The sequence below is a fragment of the Mustelus asterias genome, chromosome 23 (genome assembly GCF_964213995.1).
Source record: "Mustelus asterias chromosome 23, sMusAst1.hap1.1, whole genome shotgun sequence".
NCBI lineage: Eukaryota > Metazoa > Chordata > Chondrichthyes > Carcharhiniformes > Triakidae > Mustelus > Mustelus asterias.
The window spans coordinates 69,706,950-69,731,487 of NC_135823.1; the positions used below are offsets into that span (position 1 = coordinate 69,706,950).

The 24,538-nt window shown below is 44.5% G+C and overlaps 1 protein-coding gene across 2 annotated transcripts in view; it reads right to left on the reverse strand.

Annotated features, from left to right (window-relative positions):
* The window catches only part of myh11b (myosin, heavy chain 11b, smooth muscle), a 169,961-nt gene that overhangs the window by 129,506 nt on the left and 15,917 nt on the right, over positions 1 to 24,538 (reverse strand). For both annotated transcript variants that reach the window (XM_078240910.1, XM_078240911.1), the window contains exon 3: positions 17,920 to 18,076. In XM_078240910.1, the coding sequence (XP_078097036.1) occupies positions 17,920 to 18,076 (157 nt within the window). The remainder of the gene's footprint in view (positions 1 to 17,919; positions 18,077 to 24,538) is intronic.

Here is a 24,538-nt window from a genome sequence, read left to right on the forward strand (position 1 = left end):
AGATTTCCTTCCCTAATGGACATGCATAGACCCTACACCCTAGCTCTGACTGCAACATTACATTCTGCACTCTCTCGTTTCCTTCTCTATGAACGGTATGCTTTGTCTGTATAGCCCGCAAGAAACAGTGGGCGGCACGGTAGCACAGTGGTTAGCACTGCTGCTTCACAGCTCCAGGGACCTGGGTTCGATTCCCGGCTTGGGTCACTGTCTGTGTGGAGTTTGCACATTCTCCTCGTGTCTGCGTGGGTTTCCTCCGGATGCTCCGGTTTCCTCCCACAGTCCAAAGATGTGCGGGTTAGGTTGATTGGCCATGCTAAAAATTGCCCCTTAGTGTCCTGAGATGCGTAGATTAGAGGGATTAGCGGGTAAAATATGTAGGGATATGGGGGTAGGGCCTGGGTGGGATTGTGGTCGGTGCAGACTCGATGGGCCGAATGGCCTCTTTCTGTACTGTAGGGTTTCTATGATTCTATGAATACTTTTCACTGTATACTAAGACATGTGACAATAATAAATCAAATCAAAGAGTTATAGAATCTACAGCACTTTAAGATCATCAGTTGGACTCACACTACAGCTCACTTTTCATAGAATCTCCGGCATGGAGACAGACCCTTCGGCCCAAACTGATCCATGCCAACCAAAATGCCCATCTAATCTAACCCAATTTGCCTGCATTTGACCCCTATCCCTCTAAACCTTTCCTATCCATGTATCTGTCCAAATGCCTTTTAAATGTTGTCAATGTCCCTGCCTCAACCACTTCCTCCGGCAGCTCATTCCACACATGTACCACCCGTGTAAAAAATCTGCTCCTCAGGTTCCATTAATTCTTTCCCCTCTTAAGTCTAACCTATGCCCTCTAGTTCTCAATTCCCCAACCCTGGGAAAAAGACTGAGTGCACCACCCTATCCAAGCCTCTCATGATCTGATACACCTCTATAAGATCACCCCTCAGTCTCCTACGTTCCAAAGAAGAAAGTCCTAGCCTGTCCAATCTCTCCCTATAACTCAGTCCCACGAGTCCTGGCAACATCCTTGTGAATCTGTTATGCACTCTCTCCAGTTTAATAACATCTTTCCTATAAAATGTGTTTTATTTATCACATTCGTGAACCAGATGGGTTTTTACAACAATTGACAATGATTTTATGGGAGAAACCCAAAGGACAAGAGTAGAATTACAGATGATCATAAAAGTTACATAGTTAGAGGAGGTTGCGAATAATTCTGGCACATTCAGTGACTCTCAGCATAATACTAAATATGAATAGAATACAGATAAAAGAGCAATGTAACATTGGCTGGCAAGAACAATATAAAACTTCATTGAGTAAACAGGAAAGAAAATCACACCCACTATTTGGCAAATTTGTAAGGCACCCCCGTTCACACTTCATGATATACTGCTGTGCAAGTTGTGTATCAAACCAGATGCATTATTGTTGGGACATTTGTGTTTATAAAGGGGTAGAACATTAAAAAGTTTTATTTTTTTTAGTACAAGTTGCTGTGACGAAACAGTTTCTTGGAAAACATCTATTCCTTGTGACTTCCTAATGAACTTGGCTTGAGAAACATTGGTAGAATTCTATAATAAATGCAAGTTGCTTAACTGACCCGCAAACACAGATCAGAAGCCCAAGTTTAAGCTTTTACAACAGTGCAAAAGGAAATTGGACGGGCCCTTGAGGGAAATGAACACAGGGATAAGAGTGGGGAAATGGGAGTGAATGGGTTGCTACACAGAGTGCCGGCATGGAGTTGATGAACTGAATGGCCTCCTTCTGTGCTGTAATGACTATCAACGGCTTCAACTAATGCTCTTACGGTTTATGTTGTCAATGGAAACTTTTAGCAGCAACTCACCCCCAGTAATAAGGGATAAGCGACATTAGTGAAAAACCCAATCCATCAGTACTACGAGATAGAAGTCTCACAATACCAGGTTAAAAAGTCCAACAGGTTTAAGTTAAATGTTTATTTATTAGTCACAAGTAGGCTTACATACACACCGTAATGAAGTTACTGTGAAATTTGGAATCATGAGCTTTCAGAACATTGCTCCTTCATCAGGCGAGTGAACCAGAAGGATGTGGAGGCTTTGGAGAGGGTACAGAAAAGATTTACCAGGATGTTGCCTGGCATGGAGGGCATTAGCTATGAGGAGAGGTTGGAGAAACTTGGTTTGTTCTCACTGGAACGACGGAGGTTGAGGGGCGACCTGATAGAGGTTTACAAGATTATGAGGGGCATGGACAGAGTGGAAAGTCAGAAGCTTTTTCCCAGGGTGGAAGTGTAAATTGCTCGGCAGCATAGGTTTAAGGTGCGAGGGGCAAGGTTTAAATCATAGAATCCCTATAGTGCAGAAGGAGGCCATTTGGCCCATCGAGTCTGTGCCAACCACAATCCCATCCAGACTCTATCCCCAAACATTTACTCTAGCTAGTCCCCCTGACACTAAGGGGCAATTTATCATGGCCAATCCACCTAACCCGCACATCTTTGGACTGTGGGAGGAAACTGGAGCACCCGAAGGAAACCCACGCAGAAATGGAGAGAATGTACAAACTCCACACAGACAGTGACCCAAGCTGGGAATTGAACCCGGGACCCTGGCGCTGTGAGGCAGCAGTGCTAACCACTGTGCCACATCTTGTTTGTATGCTAATTTGAAAGTATGAATGATGGAGGTTTTATTTAATTTTCCCATTCCTGCTCCATGTCGGGACATTTCATTTTACAACCAGACTGTTTAAGAATAGAGAACAGCTACACTTTGCCAAGAACCAGCTAACTCGGAGTTAAATGTGAATTGATTTGCCACCTATATTTTTTTGGGCCATCCTTGTAACTGTTGTCAGTAATTCTGCTCTCCAACTGAGCAGATGTGTTGACTGCATCACGACCGTAATCTCAAAGTTCAATCGCAGGGAAACAACCAGTCAGCACTTTTACCATATTAGGAAGAAACAGAAATTTAAAAAGCCAAACAAGCAGTCTGCAGACTTCTTTCCCTCCAAGTTGCATTCTCTTTACTGCACTGGCTCATTCCTCTGAAAAAAATACACGATATAGAACTTACTTAATTGCGCTACAACACTGCTCCAAATTTGGAACTTAAGAATCTAAATTGTAAAATGACAATTTGAAACCAAGAGGATTTGAGAATGGTGTGGCAGCTTAATGTCTGTCCTACTTGCATTTTTACTTTCTATTCAGTCTTGTACACAAGCTGTTCCAAGGGGATTTTACACCCAAAAATAATGAGGGGCATAAATAAGGTCAACATCTTTTCCCAAAGGTCGGGGAGTCTCAAACCACAGGGCATAGGTTTAAGGTGAGAGGGGAGAGATACAAAAGGGTCCAGAGGGGCAATTTTTTCACACAGAGGGTGGTGAGTGTCTGGAACCAGCTGCCAGAGGTAGTAGTAGAGGTGGGTACAATTTTTTCTTTTAAAAAGCATTTAGACAGTTACATGGGTACGATGGGTATAGAGGGATATGGGCCAAACGCAGGCAATTGGGACTAGCTTTGGGGTTTAAAAAAAAGGGCAGCATGGACAAGTTGGGCCGAAGGGCCTGTTTCCATGCCGTAAACCTCTACGACTCCAAGTCTTATTTTGACTAGACAATTATGCTGAACATACAGACATTTAGAGACGCAAGGATTGATTAGGGACAGTCAGCATGGCTTTGAGAGTGGAAAATCATGTCTCACAAATTTGATTGCGTTTTTTGAAGGGCTAACCAAGAAGGTAGATGAGGGCAGTGCAGTTGATGTTGTCTATGTGGACTTTAGCAAGGCCTTTGACAAGGTACCGCATGGTAGGTTGTTGCATAAGGTTAAATCTCACGGGATCCAGGGTGAGGTAGCCAAATGGATACAAAATTGGCTAGATGACAGAAGCCAGAGCGTGGTTGTAGAGGGTTGTTTTTCAAACTGGAGCCCTGTGACCAGCGATATGCCTCAGGGATCAGTGCTGGGTCCACTGTTATTTATATTAATGATTTGGATGAGAATTTAGGAGGCATGGTTAGTAAGTTTGCAGATGACAACAAGATTGGTGGCATAATAGACAGTGAAGAAGATAATCTAGGATTGCAAGGGGATCTTGATCAATTGGGCCAGTGGGCTGATGAATGGCAGATGGAGTTTAATTTAGATAAATGCGAGGTGATCATTTTGGTAGATTGAACCAGGGCAGGACTTACTCAGTTAATGGTAGGGCATTGGGGAGAGTTACTGAACAAAGAGATCTAGAGGTACAGGTTCATACCTCCTTGAAAGTGGAGTCACAGGTGGACAGAGTGGTGAAGAAGGCATTCAGCATGCTTGGTTTCATTGGTCAGAACATTGAATAAAGGAGTTGGGATGTCTTGTTGAAGTTGTACAAGACATTGGTAAGGCCACACTTGGAATACTGTGTACAATTCTGGTCACCCTATTATAGAAAGGATATTATTAAACTAGAAAGTGTGCAGAAAAGATTTACTAGGATGCTATTGGGACTTGATGGTTTGAGTTATAAGGAGAGGCTGGAAAGACTGGGAATTTTTTCTCTGGAGCGTAGAAGGCTGAGGGGTGATCTTATAGAGGTCTATAAAATAATGAGGGGCATAGATTAGCTGGAGAGTTAATATTTTTCCCAAAGGTAGGGGATTCTAAAACTAGAGGGCATAGGTTTAAGGTGAGAGATACAAAAAGATCCAGAGGGGCAATTTTTTCACACACAGGGTGGTGAGTGTCTGGAACAAGCCGCCAGAGTTAGTAGTAGAGGCGGGTACAATTTTGTCTTTTAAAATGCGTTTGGACAGTTACATGGGTAAGATGGGTATGGAGGGATATGGGCCAAACGTGGGCAATTGGGACTAGCTAAAATGGTTTAAAAAAGGGGGGGGCAGCATGGACAAGTTGGGCCGAAGGGCCTGTTTCCATGCTGTAAACCTCTATGATTCTATATAAACTCCTTTGCCGCTTTGTGTTACCGTGAACATTGCGATGAGCAGGAACGGAGGCGAACAGCAAACTCAGGGATGAAGATGGAGATCTGCTTCTTCTCAAGACGTTGAGAGATGAACATTTTTTCCATCACAATATTGCTTTGCTCCAAAAAAATGTGATTTGGCAGGTCAACATACTGGCCGGAATGTTCCGGCGTTCACACCCCATCACTGCTGCCAATGAGGACGGAGACCTTGGCACTCAGCCAAATCTCTATTCACTGCAGTGGGACCCAGAAAATCCCGCTGGTGTGAATGGTTGACTTCCACTTGAATAAGGTAGATTCATCTTTCTTCATCAGCATATATCTCATCATAAATAATCAGCTAAATACAACGCTTCATTATCCAAATATGCCATGTCATGAAATGGTTCGAGCGGGATTGTTTCTGCAGTTCTTCACAGGAACACAAGTAGGAGGAGCAAGAGTAGACCATATGGCCCATTGAACCTTCTCAGAATGCTACAGTGCAGAAGGAGGCCATTCGGCCCATCAAATCTGCACCGATCGCAATCTCACTCAGGCCCAATCCCCACAACCCCATGCATTTACCCGAGCTAGTCCCCCTGACACTAAGGGGCAATTTAACATGGCCAATCCATCTAACCTGCACATCTTTGGACTGTGGGAGGAAACTGGAGCACCCGGAGGAAACCCAGAGACACAGGGAGAATGTGCAAACTCCACCCAGACAGTGACCCAAGGCCGGGAATCAAACCCGGATCCATGGCGCTGTGAGGCAGCAGTGCTAACCACTGTGCTGCCCTCCACCATTGAGTAGGAGCCAGGGCTTCTACTTCATTTGCCCGCCTGCTCCCCTTATCCCCAAAAATCTGTCTATTCCAGCCTTAGATGTACTCAGTGATGAAGCATCCACAACTCTCTGGGGTAAAGAATTCCAAAGATTCTGTCAAGTGATTTCTCTGCATCTCAGTCCTAAATGTATGACTTCCTTTTCCCGAGATCGTGTCCCCACCTTTTAAGATTCCCCAACCAGTGGAAACAATCTGAGTCTACTCGATCAAGCCCCTTCAGAATCTTGTGTCCCTCAAATGAGGTCATCCCTCATTCTTCTAAATTCCAGAGAAAACAGACCCAAAAGTTATTGAGCTTATCATAGGGCACCCCCTCATCCCAGGGGCCAGTTTAGTGAACCTTCTCTGTGCCACCTCTTGCGATTCGGCCAACATTGTCTACCTGATGCGATGCAGGAAAGGATGTCCTGAGGCATGGTACATTGGCGAGACCATTCAGACGCTACGACAACGGATGAATGGACACCGCTCGACAATCACCAGGCAGGAGTGTTCCATTCCTGTCGGGGAACATTTCAGCAGTCAAGAGCATTCAGCCTCTGATCTTCGGATAAGCGTTCTCCAAGGCGGCCTTCATGACACACGGCAATGCAGAATCGCCGAGCAGAAACTGATAGCCAAGTTCCACACACGAGGACAGCCTCAACCGGGATGTTGAGTTCATGTCACACTATCTGCAACCCTCATGACTTGCCTGGGCTTGCAAAATCTCACTAACTGTCCTGGCTGGTGACAATTCGCATCTCTTAAACCTGTGCTTAACCCTCTCTCCACTCACATTGTCTGCACCTGTAAAGACTTGATTACCTGTAAAGACTTGCATTCCAACCATTATCTTGTCTATATATGCCCTGTTTGTGAACCCAATCCTCCACTCACCTGAGGAAGGAGCAGCGCTCCGAAAGCTTGTGCTACCAAATAAACCTGTTGGATTTTAACCTGGTGTTGAGACTTTTTACTGTGCTTACCCCAGTCCAACGCCGGCATCTCCACATCACGACCTCCAATGTAAGTATAGCTTTTCTTAAATGTGGAGATCAAAACCTCACACAGTGTTCCAGATGTGGTCACACCAAAACCCTGTATAATTCTATCAAGACATCTTTATTCCTGCACTCCAATCCCTGAGCAATAAAGGCCAATGTGCCTTGCGGATTGCTTGCTGCACCAGCATGCCAACTCTCTGGGTGGGATTTTACGGCCTCACTCGGATGAGACCGGAAATTCCCGCCCGAGGTCAGAGATTTCTGTTGTCGGACCCTCGCCGATTCCGTGGTGGGCAAGGTGGTAGATTCCGGTCTCTGTGTTCCTTGTACATACACTCAAGTCTCTTAGCTTTTAAAAAATATTCTGCTTTCCTATCCTTACCAAAGTGAACGACTTCATAGTTCCCTGCCATCTTGTTGCCCACTCACATAACCTGTCTATATCTCTTTGCAGTCTCTGTATCCCCCCCTGCCCCCCACAGCTTACTTTCTTTCCCATCTTTGTATCATCAGCTAACTTAGATATATTACTCTCATAGAAACTTATAGAATTCTAACAGGAGAAGTTCAGGAAGGATGGTGGGGGAGTCCAGAACGAGGGGTCATAGTTTGAGGATAAGGGATAAACCTTTTAGAACTGAGGCGAGGAGAAATTTCTTCACCCGAAGGGTGGTGAAGGTGTGGAATTCACTCCCACAGAATGTAATCGAGGCCAAAATGTTATGTGATTTCAAGAAGAAATTAGATATAGCTCTTGGGGCTAAAGGGTCAAGGGATATGGGGAGGGGGGGGGGGGGGGGGGGGGGGGAATCAGGATATTGAATTTGATGATCAGCCATGATCAAAATGAATGGCGGAGCAGGCTCGAAGGGCTGGTGGCCTATTCCTGCTTCTAGTTTCTATGTTTCATCTCTCTATCCAAGTCATTAATATGGATTGTAAATAACCGAGACTCCAGCCCCCGTGACATTCTGTGTTCATCATCTACCAAGTTGAAAATGTTCTATTTCTGCCCACTGTTGGTTTCCTGTCCGTTAATCAATCCTCTATCCATGCTATACACCACTTCCAACTCCACGCACTTTTATCTTGCAAATTAATCTCTTGTGTGACACCTTATCGAATGCCTTTTAGAAATCTGGGTATATAAGGTTTAATAGTTCCCTTTATCCACCTTGCTAGTTAGGTCAGATTTTCGTCTGAGTCACAGTGAGCAACAATGAAAAATTGGATTAATACTGAGAAAAAAAACATACCAAAGCTTTTCATCCTGCACTCATCAGGACAGGCACAAGAATGCCAGATTTCAAAGGGAGCAACAATACATACAGCATGTGAAAAAGGTTCCGATTAGTTGGCAAGTGCACTCTGGTTGAGACATTGCCATGGGGAATGCACCAGGAAATTGTCATTCCTGTGTCTGTCCTGTTGAATACAAAATAAAAAGCTTCAACAGTATGTCTTTTTTTTCAGTAATAGTCAAGTTTGGTATTTCTAAGCAACTAAAAATAGGTCCGTTTTATTCCATAAAAATTAGGAAGCGAATCCTGCTTTTTGTGCATAGAAGATTGAGGTGCTGTCAATGAAAATAGATTGACCTCTAGGTTCAAGGTGAGAGGGGGAAAGTTTAAGGGAGATGTGCGGGGGAGGTTTTTCACGCAGAGAGCGGTGGGTGCCTGGAACGCGCTGCCAGAGGAGGTGGTGGAAACAGGCACATTAGCAACATTTAAGAGGCATCTGGATGGGTGCATGAATAGGGAGGGAATAGAGGGATACGGACCGAGTAGGGAGCAGTGTTTTTTTTTGTTCAGTTAGGGCATCATGATCGACACAGGCTTGGAGGCAAAGGGCCTGTTCTTGGTGCTGTATGTTTCTTTGTTGTTTCATTAAGAACATTAGAGCTACTCACTATTTTCCTGTAACCGTTCCTCTATCCAAAAACGGTTTGGTTTCAAAAAATTCCTTTTGAAAATTCCTTTTTAGATGAATGGTTAATGAGAGAGGATGAGGGTGAATGCAAGCCAATCTCATTCCCACTGCAACGCATAACAAGTCAAGAATGACTGGAAGTTTCACTTAACAATTAAGGATCAAACCACAAAGTTATGTTCTGCTTTCCCCAAAACACATGTAAAATTTGTGTTTCCCCATGCTGGTTAACCTCACTGGTACCAATAACATGAAGCCTACAACACAGATAGCTACTTCTGTTCATATAAGCTAGACACAATTTTAACTTCAGTTGTGTTTTGAGGAGAGGGGAGTAGGCATCAATGTCAGCATATCTTTCCTTGGATACAGGGACCAAAACTGTTCCCAAAGGGTATCGGTGAACTTTTAATGTAAATGCGCATTTAACCAGAGTGTGACATCAAGGAACCCTAGCCTCTGGAGTCAGGGGGAAAACTCCCCACTGGTTGGAGTCGTACCCGGCACAAAGGAAGATGGTTGTGGTTTTTGGAGATCCATCATCTGAGTTCCAGAACCCCACTGCAGGAGTTCCTCATGATAGTGCCCTAGGCCCAGCCAGCTGTTTCAATGACCTTCCTTACATCATAAAGTCAGAAGTGGGGATGTTCACTGATGATTGCACAATGTTCAGCACCATTCGTGAGTCCTCAGATACTGGACCAGTCAATGCCCTTAAGCTGAAAGATCTAGACAATATCCACACTATCGAACTTGGGCTGACAAGTGTCAAGTAACATTCAATCCACACGTGTGCCAGGAAATGACCATCAAAAGAGAAGCTAACCATCACTCCTTCACATTCAATGGCATTACCATCGCTGAATCCACCACTAATCAACATCCCGGGGGTTACCATTGACCAGAAATTGAATTGGACTAATCATGTAAATACTGTGGCCACCAGAGCAGGTCAGAGGCTGGGAATCCTGCAGAGAGTAACTCACTTCCTGATTCTCAAAGCCTGTCCACCATCTACAAGGCACATGTCAGGAGTATAATGGAATACCCGCCATTTGCCTGATGGGTGCAGCTCCAACAACACAAGTAGCTCGACACCATCTTGGACAAAGCAAACCCATTAGATAGCTACCCCTTCCACAAACATTCAATCGCTCGACCGCTAATGAACAGTGGCAGCCATGTGTACCATCTACAAGATGCATTCTGCAACTCACCAAGGCTCCTTCAACAACATCTTCCAAACCCACGACCACTACATCTAGAAGGATAAGGGCAACAGATACATGGGAACACCACCACTTGCAAGTTCCCCTCCAAGCCACTCGTCACCCTGACTTGGAAATATACCGCCGTTCCTTCATTGTCCTTGGTTCAAAATCCTGGAACTCACTCCCTAACAGCACAGTAGGTGTACCTACACCACGTGGACTGCAGCGGTTGAAGGCAGCTCACCTTTACCTTCGCAAGGGCAATTAGGGATTGGCAATAAGTGCTGCACCAGCTAGCGATGCCCACATCCCATTAATTAATTCTCAAAAGTCATCATTAACAAGAACAGTGACTGTGAGAAGCCTTCACTAGGTCAGCAACAAAGAATGTTCTAACAGTAGATGTTAGATTTTTCTGGAAGACTTGCCATTCCTGGCTATCGTCTTCTACTGCTGGCACTCTTACCTATTTACACTTCAATAAACAGTTTGGACCAGAATTACTGTGAGTCTTTTAACATTGAAGTTCATCCCATCTTAAGACAGTGTGAACAGGTTCTAACAGGATATCTGCCACAAGCAAATGCCAGTACTTAGGCTGATAGATTGACCAATCAAATGTTTACACCTCTTCCTCGGCTGAATTTGTGGACTAATCTTGCAGGAAGGCTAATTGACTGCGGCACTTTCTGGTTTTATGGACAGGGAAGGAGATTATTTATAGTTTAAAGTCAGCAGCTTTCATCCGCATGTCTGTCTTGAAGAAAACAGCAAGTCATTCTGGATTCAGAATGCGGTGTATTTGACAAGGGTATTTTTACTCATCGTTTGCTCAAAAAACTAAACATAAAGAAAATTCTACACCAATTGACAAATGGAGGTTACTAATTAATGTAAGAAATGGATTGAGAGAGAATAGACCTTCTATTAAATGCTGCATTTTTAACCATTAATTCATAGGAATGGTGCTGCAGCATATCTTGGATATGGCAACGATTGGCATCAAGACTTGAATGGTTTCTAAACTTAGCAACAACATTTCTGACAATTGCCTTTTTATGGACTTCATTGAACACTCGAACTGCTTACAGGGTAAACGGAATACAAGTCACTCTGCATTCTCGATGTGCTGACCTTCTCCCAGATACCCCCACAAGTGGTCCAAAAAAAGAAACCTCCTTGTCGCTAGGATTGTGAATTTGGGGTGAATGCGTGTCTGCAGGTTTCATCACATAGAAACGTAGAAGATAGGAGCGGGAGGCCATTCAGCCCTTTGAGCCTGCTCCGCCATTCATCACAATCATGGCTGATCATCCAACTCAATAGCCCAATCCTGCTTTCTCTCCATAACCTTTGATCCCATTCGCCCCAAGTGCTATATCCAGCCGCCTCTTGAATATGTTCAATGTTTTGGCATCAACTACTTCCTGTGGTAATGAATTCCACAGGCTCACCACTCTTTGGGTGAAGAAATGTCTCCTCATCTCTGTCCTAAATGGTCTACCCCGAATCCTCAGACTATGACCCCTGGTTCTGGACTCACCCACCATCAGGAACATCCTCCCTGCATCTATCCTGTCTAGTCCTGTTAGAATTTTATAAGTCTCTATGAGATCCCCCCTCATTTGTCTGAACTCCAGCAAAAACAATCCTAACCTAGTCAATCTCTCCTAATACGTCAGTCCCGCCATCCCCAGAATTAACCTGGTAAACCTTTGCGAGAGCAAGAACATCCTTCCTCAGAAAAGGAGACCAAAACTGCACATATGACTGACTGCATTCAACTGCCCTGCCCCCAGGTCCCCGCCATTGGTCATCCACTCTTAGTGCCTCCCCTTGCCAATTGGAAAGCAAGAAGTCTATTTATTATGCAATTGGATGATTTGAGACTGCCAGGCAACCAACCTTTTCTCCCCCCTCCGATATTTTTGTCTATTTTTATTCATTCGTGGGACATGGGCATCGCTGGCGAGGTGAACATTTATTGCTCATCCCTAGTTGCCCTTGAGGAGGTGGTGGTGAGCTGCCTTCTTGAATCGTTCCAGTCCACGTGGTGTAGGTACACCCACACTTCTGTTAGGGAGTGAATTCCAGAGTTTTGACCCAGTGATTATGAAGGAATGGCTGTATATTTCATATATTTTTGTAACTAATAAATGGAAATCTTACATTGTATTGTATTAACAACAGAAAAAGGCCATTTTCCATGAGACCATAAGACATAGGAGCAGAATTAGGCCACTCGGCCCATCGAGTCTGCTCCGCCATTCAATCATGACTGATATTTTTCTCATCCCCATTTTCCTGCCTTTTCCCCATAGCCCCTGATCCCCTTATTAATCAAGAACCTATCTATCTCTGTCTTAAAGACACTCAATGCCCTGGCCTCCACAGGCTTCTGCAGCAAAGAGTTCCACAGATTCATCACTCTCTGGTTGAAGAACTTCCTCCTCATCTCTTTTAAAAGGATAGTCCCTTTAGCCTGAGGTTGTGCCCTCTGGTTCTAGTTTTTCCTGCTAGTGGAAACATCCTCTCTACATCCACTCTACCCAGGCCTTGCAGTATCCTGTAAGTTTCAATAAGATGCCCCTCATCCTTCTAAACTCCAACAAGTACAGACCCAGAGTCCTCAACCATTCCCCCAGCAAGTGTTGACACTCCATACAAACCTCTTTTGATGATCACAAGACTTCAACACAAAAAAACCCAATTATTTTTATTTCTCCTCAGTGACATGGGAATTAATCACAATTTCTGGAGTCACTGCTTAATACGTCAAATAATGGGTCAAATTCAGTCTGGTTGTTCTTTTATTTCCTTCTTCCCTCTAAATTTTTATCTTTTCATTTCTTGCTGTCCTATTTCTCCACTTTGTCCAGATATTTTTGCGATTCCACTTCAGTGCTCAATATTAAATCATAGAATCCCTACGGTGCAGAAGGAGGCCATTCGGCCCATCGAGTCTGCACTGGCCACAATCCCACCCAGGCCCTACCCCCGTAACCCCACATATTTACCCTGCTAATCCCCCTGACACTAGGATTAATTTAGCATGGCCAATCCACCTAACCCGCACAGCTTTGGAGTGCGGGAGGAAACCAGAGCACCCGGAGGAAACCCACGCAGACACGGGGAGAAGGTGCAGACTCCACACAGACAGTGACAGAGGCCGGAATTGAACCCGGGTCCCTGGCACTGTGAGGCAGCTAACCACTGTGCCACCGTGCTGCCCATTAAGTTACGTTTCCGCCGATCGAGCTTACCAAGGCTCGTCTGAGGATAGTCCAGAGCGAGGCCCTTTGATGCAGTGGGAAAAGATCAGAGTTTGTGAATTCACAGTGCAGAGAACCTCAGTCCTGTCATGTTCTGGCCAAAAGCATTACCTGAGCAGGCTATGTCAGAGCACAATGATACAGGAACACCTCTTGTTTTTACATTACCACCTTGCGTTTCACACTGGTGCTTGGTTAGACTGACTCCCCAAATTTATTGCACCAGGAACCAGCAACAGAACGCGGAAATTTTTTCCATATGGGTTAGATTTGAGCTCAGGTTTCAGCAATGAAAAAGCAATGTCCCAGGGTCAAACCTCTTTACTCTTCTCCTTCCATCATTACAAGAAATATTAGATTAGATATGGCATATCTGAGTAATTAATATCGCTCTTACTGCACCAGCAGCACTAATGGCTTTAGACAAGATACAGGGCGGCACAGTGGTTAGCACTGCTGCCTCACAGCGCCAGGGACCCGGGTTCAATTCCAGTCTTGGGTGACTGTCAGTGCGGAGTTTGCATGTTTTCCTCGTGGCTGCGTGGGTTTCCTCTGGGTGCCCCAGTTTCCTCCCACAGTCCAAAGATGTGCAGGTTAGGTTGATTGGCCATGCTAAATTGCCCTTTAGTGTCAGGGGGACTAACAAAGTAAATATGTGGGGTTACAGTGATAGGGATTGTTGTCGGTGCAGGCTCGATGGGCCGAATGGCCTCTTTCTGCACTGTAGGGATTCTATCCTATTATGCTAAACTACAGTCGCTATTATTCCATGTAACTCAGAGAAACATGCGCAATAGATATTGGATGCACTGTTCCCTTTAAGTAATAGCTGATTTACTATAGAATGACTCCATCTACTGAGGCTCCTAACAACATACTTAAAGCAACTTTTAGAGTTTTCCAAACATATCTACGTAATGAGGTTGCTTAACTGAGTTTAGTGAACAGCATTTTCAATGTCCCTTTAAAATTATACGGTTAATCCTTGAACAGTACCAGCCAACCAGTTGTAAGTGAAGACAGAAAATGTGGCGCTCAGCCAAATCTCTGTTCACTGCAGCAGGACTGGAGAATCCCAGCTGGCATGAAAAGCCGGAAAACTTTGGCTTTTAACTCCATTTGTCTCCACAGACTCTGTCAGACCTGCTGAGTTTATCCAGCGTTTTCGGTTTTTATTCCAGATTTCCAGCATCCACAGTATTTTCCTTTTGTATTTATTCACTGGGCAGTTCATGATTTCCCCATGAACAAGAAAGTGGTTCAAGAAGGCAGATCACTATTACCTTTCCAAGGACAATTAGGGATGGGCAATAAATTGGCTATAGGTCATAGTCCAATGATATTCATGATGTTAATCTAAGTGTTCATGCGGTTTGTTGTTGTGTACTAAAGTACAAGTATGCAATATATATAAGTTTATTTATTCTCACAAGTGGGTTTGCATTAATAATGAAGTCACTATGAAAATCCCCTTGTCGCCATACTCCGGCGCCTGTTCGGGTACACCCAAGGGAGAATTTAGCACGGCCAATGCATCTAATCAGCACATCTTTCAGACATATAGGCCCAGGTTTTAGCAACGCTGATACCAGAATGATGGAGGAGGAGGAAATCCGGAGGTCCACCCTCCAAACACAGCAACGGAGGCGGGAATGGCCCCAGGATTTGTCCATGTGCGGTTCATGACGGCAGATGCCAATATCAAACAGCAGCTGTCTCCAATCATGTCTGATTTTCATTATCCAGGAGTGGGAAACAGGAAGCGCACAGATTAGACCTGGTCTAAACTTGGCAGAGTCCTTTGGAGAGGTGGGGTACTCTTTTTTTTGGATACGGTCCCGGGTCAGCCTCGGAGGTAAGCTGCCTTTGGAGTTGTGAAAAGTGGACAATCTCCTTTTGACCTGGAAATACATCACTGCTCCTTCACTGTCACTGGGTCAAAATCCTGGAACTCCCTCCCTAATTGCACTGTGGGTGTACCTACATCACATGGACTGCAGCGGTTCAAGGCGGCAGCTCACCACCAAGGACAATTAGGGATGGGCAATAAGTTCTAGCCTAGCCAGCAACACCAATGTCCCATGAAAGAATATATTTTTAAAAAGCCCAAGTTCTCACTGGTCAAAGTTACCAGAGACAACCTCCAGCCACTGCACACTTTTCCGCTTTGCCTCTCTCTGTGACATTCAAAAGATCAAAGAACAGTACAGCAGATGAACAAGCCCTTCGGCCCTCCAAGCCTGCGCTGATCATGTTGTCCTATCTAGACCAACCGCTTATATCCCTCCATTCCCCATCTGTTCATATGCCTATCAAGATAAGTCTTAAATGTTGCTAACGTATCTGCATCAACCACCTCATTTGGCAGCGCATTCCAGACCCCCACCACCCTCTGCGTAAAAAACTTCCCCCGCACATCTCCACTGAACCTTTCCCCCCTTATCCTGAACTTGTGCCCCCTTGTAATTGTCATTTCCGCCCTGGGAAAAAGCTTCCAACTGCTCACCCTATCTATACCCCTCATAATTTTATAAACTTCTATCAGTTTGCCCCTCAGCCTCCGTCTTTACAGGGAGAACAATCCCAGTTTATTCAATCTCTCCTCATAGCAAATCCCCATCATACCAGGCAACATCCTGGTAGACCTTTTCTGCACTCTCTCCAAAGCCTCCACATCCTTCTGGTAGTGTGGTGACCAGAATTGGACACCTTTTCCACCTGTGCTGCCACTTTTAAGGATCTGTGGACCTGTACTCCCAGATCTCTGTGTGTGTCTGTGCTCCTGATTGTTCTACCATTTATTTTATAGCTCCCACCTGAATTGAATCTACCAAAATGCATCACCTCACATTTGTCCGGGTTAAATTTCATCTGTCATTTCTCTGCCCAATTTTCCAGCCTATCTATATCCTGCTGTATTCTCTGACAATCTTCATCACTATCCTTAACTCCACCAGTCTTAGTATCATCTGCAAACTTGCTAATCAAACCAGCTACCTTTTCTTCCAAGTCATTTATATATATACCCCCACACCCATGGATTCACTTTACATACATCACATTGACTACAACCTGTTTGACCCCTGACCTCTACCCTCGATCACACAACCACTTGGCATCGACTGTCAGACTAAGTGTCTGCCTCCACACCATTAAATGAGCCGGACTTTTATCCAATTGAATCAAGAAGAATGAAACCATCAAATCTCCCAGCCGTGCCGTTGACTTCTTGTCCTTGCTCAAGTGGGATGAAGCTGTGCATATTCCCTGCAGTCAGCGAATTTCATAACTTCATATCCTAGCTCTCACATCTGAAACACTGGCCCCAACTCCGCTCCAATCATGTTCCCACTGCTGTTGAAACCCTTATTATCCGTGTCGCACCATCTATAGGTTCAATTTCTCCAATGGCCTCACTCTCATCCCAATGACAAATCATTGAAAGCTCTGCTGCCTACATCCTCCTAGGAATTAGGAGCAAAAATCAGCAATTCAACTCTTCGAGCCTGCTCTGCCATTCAATCTGATCATAGCTGATCTCTCCCTGCTCTCAAATCCATCTCCCTACCTGTTCCCCATATCCCATTAAATCGGTTTTTATCCATCGTTGCTCTGTAGTGAATGAATACCCAGTTCCCAACAGAAAATCATTATCCTTCTCTTCAAACCTCTCTGGTCTCCTGTGCAGTCCCTCATCCTTCAACTACACTGCTGACTCGATGGATTTCCCTCCTTAAATGTCCCAATATCACCAACTCCTGTCTATTTATCTCCTTTAACTCTCCCAAAGGGTTGATTCTACTGCTCGCTTCAGCACTGGAACATTTTACAATGTTAAAGACATGGGATGCACACGAGTTGCTGTTATTATGTGAGAGGTAGCAGACAGATTTTTAGGCTGGAAACCTTCAACCATAGGATTAGGTATGACATTTTTGTATCGATTATAATTTATAGTCATTTCAGGTTGTCATTTTCCACTTCTTTTAAAGACAGAAGTGAAACAGTCCCTTCCAAAAGACAGGGGAGTCTTAAACTAGAGGGCATAGGTTTAAGGTGAGAGGGGAGAGATACAAAAGTGTCCAGAGAGTCAATTTTTTCCACACAGAGGGTGGTGAGTGTCTGGAACAAGCTGCCAGAGGTAGTAGTAGAGGCGGGTACAATTTTGTCTTTTAAAAAGCATTTAGGCAGTTACATGGGTAAGATGGGTACGGAGGGATATGGGCCAAATGCGGGCAATTGGGGCTAGCTTAGTGGTTAAAACTGGGCGACATGGACAAGTTGGGCCGAAGGGCCCGTTTCCATTCTGTAAAACCTGACTCCATATCAGAATTACACGTTTTAATGTTGACCCATTGCTGTAGTACTGAAGAGAAATTTCCAAAAATAATCACACATTATGACAGCTACCAGAAGAGATGGAAACTAACAAAATAAATGCACTATAGTTGACAGGCCAAACCGTATTGTCTGCTCCAGTTATAGTTTCTTTTTAAAGTTTCCTGTTATCGGAGTTGATTGGGACAATTCCAAGAACTAAAGTTAAATGCTGCAGTTTCTGCTTTGTCTGGACCTGCCGAATGTGTGTGTGGAGAAGTGAGTGACTGCATCCTAACTCACCAGCAAGTCGAGTCACAAAACCTTCCGCCACCAGATTCAATGGTAAAAGCACAGAGTGGGCTGGGATCGCAGCTTACCTTGAAGCATGCTCCTGTACGCGGTGTCTGCAATCGCATAGATGTGTGGTGGCATCTCATGTCGCTTCTTCCCTTTGTACATTTCTACAATCTTCTCCGAGTAGATGGGTAACATTTTGTATGGGTTTACAACGACACAGAATAGACCTGAGAATGTCTGAAAAGAAGAAATAACATTTGTACCATCACTCAAAGACTCTAAAATCAGGCTGTTAATGGTCCATAAATACAATCAGAAGCGTCACAACTCAAAAATGTTTCATCTCACACTTGCTGTCATCAAATTTAAAGAGGAGCTTTCCAGGTGTATTAAATTCAAATTTTTTTTGACAAGAGGTACACAAACTCAAGATGCCAAAATTGCAACAGTTCTTTTGCAGTCCAGAAATAAGAAATAAGTTCAGAATTGCAAATGTTTCATAGTGTTACTGAAAACTTGTGCTCTAGAACTTGCTGCACTCCTAGCCAAGCTGTTTCAGTACAGCTACAACACTGGCATTTACCCAGGAGTGTGGAAAATTGCCCAGGTATGTCCTGCACACAAAAAGTGGGACAAATCCAACCCGGCCAATTACCACCCCTTCAGTCGACTCCCAACCATTAGCAAGTTGATGGAAGGTGACAATGACACTATTATCAAGCGGCACCTGCTCAGTAATAACCTGCCCATGGATGCTCAGTTTGGGTTCCACCATGGTCACTCAACTCCTGACCTCATTATAGCCTTGGTTCAAACACAGACAAAAGTGCTGAACCCCAGAGGTGAGGTGAATGCGACTGCCCTTGATGATAAGGCAATATTTGACCAAGTATGCCAAGAAGGAACCCTAGCAAAATTAGGAATTAGGCAGAAACCTCTGCATTAGTTAGAGTCATAACTAGCACAAAGGAAGATGCCACTTGATTGGCACTTCATACACCATCTTCGCCATTCACTCATTCTACCACTGACACATGGTGCACACTGCTGCCACTATCTACAAGATGCATTGCAGCGACTCACCAAGGCTTCTTCAACAGCACCTTCCAAACCCCGAATTTTACCACGTAGAAAGACAAGGGGAGCAGATGGATGGGAACACCACCTCCTGCAAGCTCCTTTCAAGTTGGAAATACATTGTGGTTCCTTCACTGTCACTGGGTCAAAATCCTGGAACTCCCTCCCTAACACCACATGGACTGCAGCAATTCAAGATGGCGGCCACTGCCACCATCTCAAGGGCAATAAATATTTCCCTAGCTCGCAACAACCAATACTTCATATATTTCAAAAACAAGAGACAAAAGTATCAGTCTGCAATTAAAATGCAAAATGTTACATTTCTAAATCTTTAATATGCTGAGTCATCTCTTATTTTCTTCACAATTCATACGGAAACGAGGAACATCCTTTAACATTATTTCAGCTTGGAAAAGTGATGTTTAAGTAAAGTTTATTTACTCTGACAAGTCGGCTTACATTAACACTGCAATGAAGCTAGTGTGAAAATCTGGCGCACGTTCGGGTACACTGAGGGAGAATTTAGCATGGCCAATGTACCTAACCCGCACATCTTTGGACTGTGGGAGGAAACCGGAGCACACGGAGGAAACCCACGCTGACACGGGGAGAATGTACAGACTCCACACAGACAGTGACCCAAGCCAGGAATCGAACCCAATGTCTTTTTGTTTAAAGGGAGTATGTTTTCATTTTCCAATACTTCACAGAAAATCTAATATGGAAACGGATTCTTTCGAAGCCTGTAACAAATGTAGATGGTGTTCACACAAATGTCAAACAAGTTTGATTATCTGACAGTTGTCACTGTTTAATCATTTCTGCCTCTAAACCAGGTCATCTTTAAAGAATGAGCCATGCCGTAACAACGCTTTTATAAACCCAAACAAGAGGATTAGGATTCACTTTGATATTCCCTGGCAATCCTCACTCAACTTCTGTTTCTCATTTAGACAAAAAATATTTTGTATAACCATCGAGTGAGGGTGATAATACCTGGTTGATATAGCCCATGTTAAAAAAAGTTACGAGCATCGATTTTTATTCCCATCCGACCCCCGAATCTCCCACCGGACCTTTGGGGGTTATATTGAAAAGTGTCATGGTGAGGGATGTGTCATGATAAAGGCATCATTTACTGCCTTATTCCAGCCAATCTCTGGGATTGGGTTGGAATCATGAGATGTGTGGCCCAGGGGCCCTACATAAATAAGGGAGAAATCTCATCGATGCCTGTAGACTAGAGTCCAAGGAAATCGAAGGGGGTTATGGATCTTGGCTTCCTGAGCTAAGGAGCCAAAAAAGTGGCCAGAGTTCCTCTTACCAAGATGTGGAGTTGCCGGCGTTGGACTGGGGTGGGCACAGTAAGAAGTTTCACAACACCAGGTTAAAGTCCAACAGGTTTATTTGGTAACATGAGCTTTTGCAGCGTTGCCCCTCACCTGATGAAGGGCCAACGCTCCGAAAGCTTGTGCTACCAAATAAACCTGTTCCTCTTACTGGTTTACCATCTCTGCTGGGAGAGGACAAGACTCAAGGTTGGACTTATCCGTGTTGTCTGTGTAAAATACAGCATATAGTCTGCAGAAATTTCAGAATTGTTGGGCAAGTGAGTCAAAATTAAACCAAGGCTAATTACTGTCAAAAGGATGGGCAATAAATGCTGGCCTAGCCAGCGACACTAACATCTCAATTTCTTTTTAAAAGTCAGTCGCATTGTGACAATATTTTCCCCATTAGTAAATTCTGAGTTGGAATTATTTCCAAGATTCACAGCTTCATTCGTTATTATTCAAGCAGCTAATGTTTGAAGCAGGAACTTCCTGCTACTATTGTACGGTCATTTCTCAAGACTGAAGTACAACAAACAATTCAAACCCTACTCTTTAAGAAGTTTGTTGGCATCTGTACCCACAGGAACATTGGCCTGGATTTTCACCCAAGGCGGGTGGTGGAAGTTGGGAGAATTCCCGGTTTGACCTACTCGCCTTGGCGGAAAATGCCAGCAAGGACGGGATTCTTGTGGGGAGGGTGGGGGGTTGGAGGCATCTGCGAGCCAGTCAACACAGGAAGAAGTTTGTTCCGAGGTGGGCGGTTTTGATGCTGTAGGACTTTTTTTCCTCTCACTGAAAAAAAAAGGGTCTGAAACTCCCGTTTTCACACTCAGGTTTCATTGAGTCCTACAGTGCAGAAGGAGACCATTCAGCCCATCGGGTCTGCACTGACCACAATCCCATCCAGGCCCTATCCCCATGCATCTACCCTATCTAGTCCCCCTGACACTAAGGGGCAATTTAGCATGGCCAATCCACCTAACCCGCACATCTTTGGACTGTGGGAGGAAACCGGAGCACCCGGAGGAAACCCACGCAGACACGGGGAGAAGGTGCAGACTCTATACAGACGGTGACGCAAGCTGGGAATCGAACCCAGGTCCCTGGCGCTGTGAGGCAGCAGTGCTAACCACTGTGCCACTCCTTTGGCACTTAGAATGTTTTTGGTAAGATCGCCCCCTTAGGGTCTAAAGATGTGTAGGTTAGACAGATTAACCATGATAAATGTACGGCGTTATGAGGAGGAGGGCGGGTGGGGGTGCTGAGTGATATGCTCAGTCGGAGAGTCAGTGCAGACTCAATGGGCCAAATAGCTTCCTTCTGCACTGTAGGAATTCTATGAAAAGGCAAAGGTAGTGTAAACAAATCCAGAGCACCCTGGATGAAAAAGGAGAGAGAGAGAAAAAGGAGTGCACACGACAGGCGTCAGGTAGAAAATACAGTTGAGAATCGAGAGGAATACAGGAAGTTCCGAGGGGAGGTGTAAAAGTACATGGGAGAAGCGAGGAAGGATTATGAGAAAAGACTAGCAGCCAACATGAAGGGGAATCCCATCGTGTTCAATCGGCAAATAAACAGCAAAAGGAGAAGGGCCGACTGGTGACAAAAGAAAATTTTCATAAGGAGGCAGGGAGCATAGCTGAGGTATTACATTAATAATTTGCATCTATCTTTACCAAGGAGGTTTGTTACTCCCTCAAAGAATTCCAATAAGTTTGTCAAGCACAATTTCCCTTTCACAAACCCACGTTGACTCTGTTTGACTGTACGATGATTTTCTTAGTGTCCTGCTACTACTTCCTGCATAATGCATTCCAGCATTTTCCCAATGACAGACATTAGGCTCACTGGCCTAGAGAAAGAAAGAAAGTCACCCTCCTTTCTTGAATAGGGGTGTTACATTTGTGGTTTTCCAAATCTGCCGAGATCTTGCCAGAATCTAGAGAACTTTGGATATTACGTAAGAACATAAGAAATAGGAGCAGGAGTAGGCCATCTAGCCCCTCGAGCCTGCCCCACCATTCAATAAGATCATGGCTGATCTGAAGTGGATCAGTTCCACTTTCCTGCCTGATCCCTAGAACCCCTAATTCCCTTACCGATCAGGAATCCATCTATCCGTGATTTAAACATATTCAACGAGGTAGCCTCCACCACTTCAGTGGGCAGAGAATTCCAGAGATTCACCACCCTCAGAGAAGAAGTTCCTCCTCAACTCTGTCCTAAACTGACCCCCCTTTATTTTGAGGCTGTGCCCTCTAGTTCTAGTTTCCTTTCTAAGTGGAAAGAATCTCTCCATCTCTACCCTATCCAGCCCCTTCATTATCTTATAGGTCTCTATAAGATCCCCCCTCAGCCTTCTAAATTCCAACGAATACAAACCCAATCTGCTCAGTCTCTCCTCATAATCAACACCCCTCATCTCTGGTATCAACCTGGTGAACCTTCTCTGCACTCCCTCCAAGGCCAATATATCCTTCCGCAAATAAGGGGACCAATACTGCACACAGTATTCCAGCTGCGGCCTCACCAATGCCCTGTACAGATGCAGCAAGACATCTCTGCTTATATATTCTATCCCCCTTGCGATATAGGCCAACATCCCATTTGCCTTCTTGATCACCTGTTGCACCTGCAGACTGGGTTTTTGCGTCTCATGCACAAAGACCCCCAGGTCCCTCTGCACAGCAGCATGTTGTAATTTCTTTCCATTTACATAGTAATCCAATTTGCTATTATTTCTTCCAAAGTGAATAACCTCGCATTTGTTAACGTTATACTCCATCTGCCAGATCCTCGCCCACTCACTCAGCCTGTCCAAATCTCTCTGCAGACCTTCTACGCCCTCCACACGATTCACTTTTCCACTTATCTTTGTGTCATCTGCAAACTTTGTTACCCTACACTCAGTCCCCTCCTCCAGATCGTCTATTGCAGATATTGCAGCCAATATAGCCAATATCTCTGCAGTCTTTCCCTTTCAGACCCTAGGATGAAGGCCATCAGGTCAATGGGACATGTTGACCTTTAGTGCCATTAGTTTGTCTAGTACCTATTCTCGAATGATTGAAGTTCCTCTCTCCCTTTTGCCCTCATCTTCACATCAGTACAGGACTTCAAACTTAAGGAAAAGATATTTGCCAGTTGGGTTCGGTGACAACTGTACGATGAGAAATACAACAGCAGGCTCAGATTGTGATAGTCCACACTGAAACTCTCAAATTTCCATATTTGGAACAGAATTATATTCTTCCTATTAGAATAAAATACATCTCAAGTGGAATGGTGTATCCAATGTCCCACTTTAGAATGGATGTCAAGGTCTTGGTGCAGGTGCAGAGGAATGTAGCAGTCCCTTCAGGGATGAGGAAATTAAGTTACATGGAGAGACTCGAGAAACGGGCTGATCGCTGTAGAAGAAAGATTCTTAAATGGTTTTCAACTTTGAGGGTTTTAAGTGGATAGGGAGAAATGGTTTCTATATTTTCCAGAGTTAACTTAATTGCAGCGTTAATATAAGCCTACTTATGACACTAATAAATAAACTTCAGGACAATTCATTAACCAGAGGCGATAGCTAAGACAATTGTCAAATTGTCCGTGAGAAAGATGAGACGATATTCAGTCAAATGTATTGCAGGAAAGGATGGTGGAATCCCATTCAATGGTCCAGAAGATGCACTTGTATATTTCATAAAATCCTACAGGCCATTTGGTCTGCACTGACCACAATCCCACCCAGGCCCTATCCCCATAACCCCACATATTTACCCTAGCTAGTCCCCCCGACACTCGGGGCAATTCAGTATGGCCAATCAACCTAACCCGCACATCTTTGGAGCGTGGGAGGAAACTGGAGCACCCGCGCAGACACAGGGAAAATGTGCAAACCCACACAGACAGTGACCCAAACCGGGAATCGAACCGGGGTCCCTGGCGCTGTGAGGCAGCAGTGCTAACCACTGTGCCACCATGGCGCTGTGGTAAAATTATATGAATAACCAAGGTCAGGATTTTACAACCTTGCTTGGGCAAGGCGTGTAAAATCGCGCCCAAGGCCAATGAAGAATTCCGTTCTGCGAACCTTGCCCGCCCCGATTCCATGCTGGTAAAATTCCGACCCAAATATTTTTTGATCATTGTACATGTTTTGTTTTCTTGGTCATCTCCCAATATGGTACGCAACACGAGTGGAAAGGCCAGACTTTAGCACTGTGGAAACACCAACATTCAAAATTGTGTGGAGTGGGGAGCTGGCGTCAAGGTCAGTTTAATCAAACAGAAT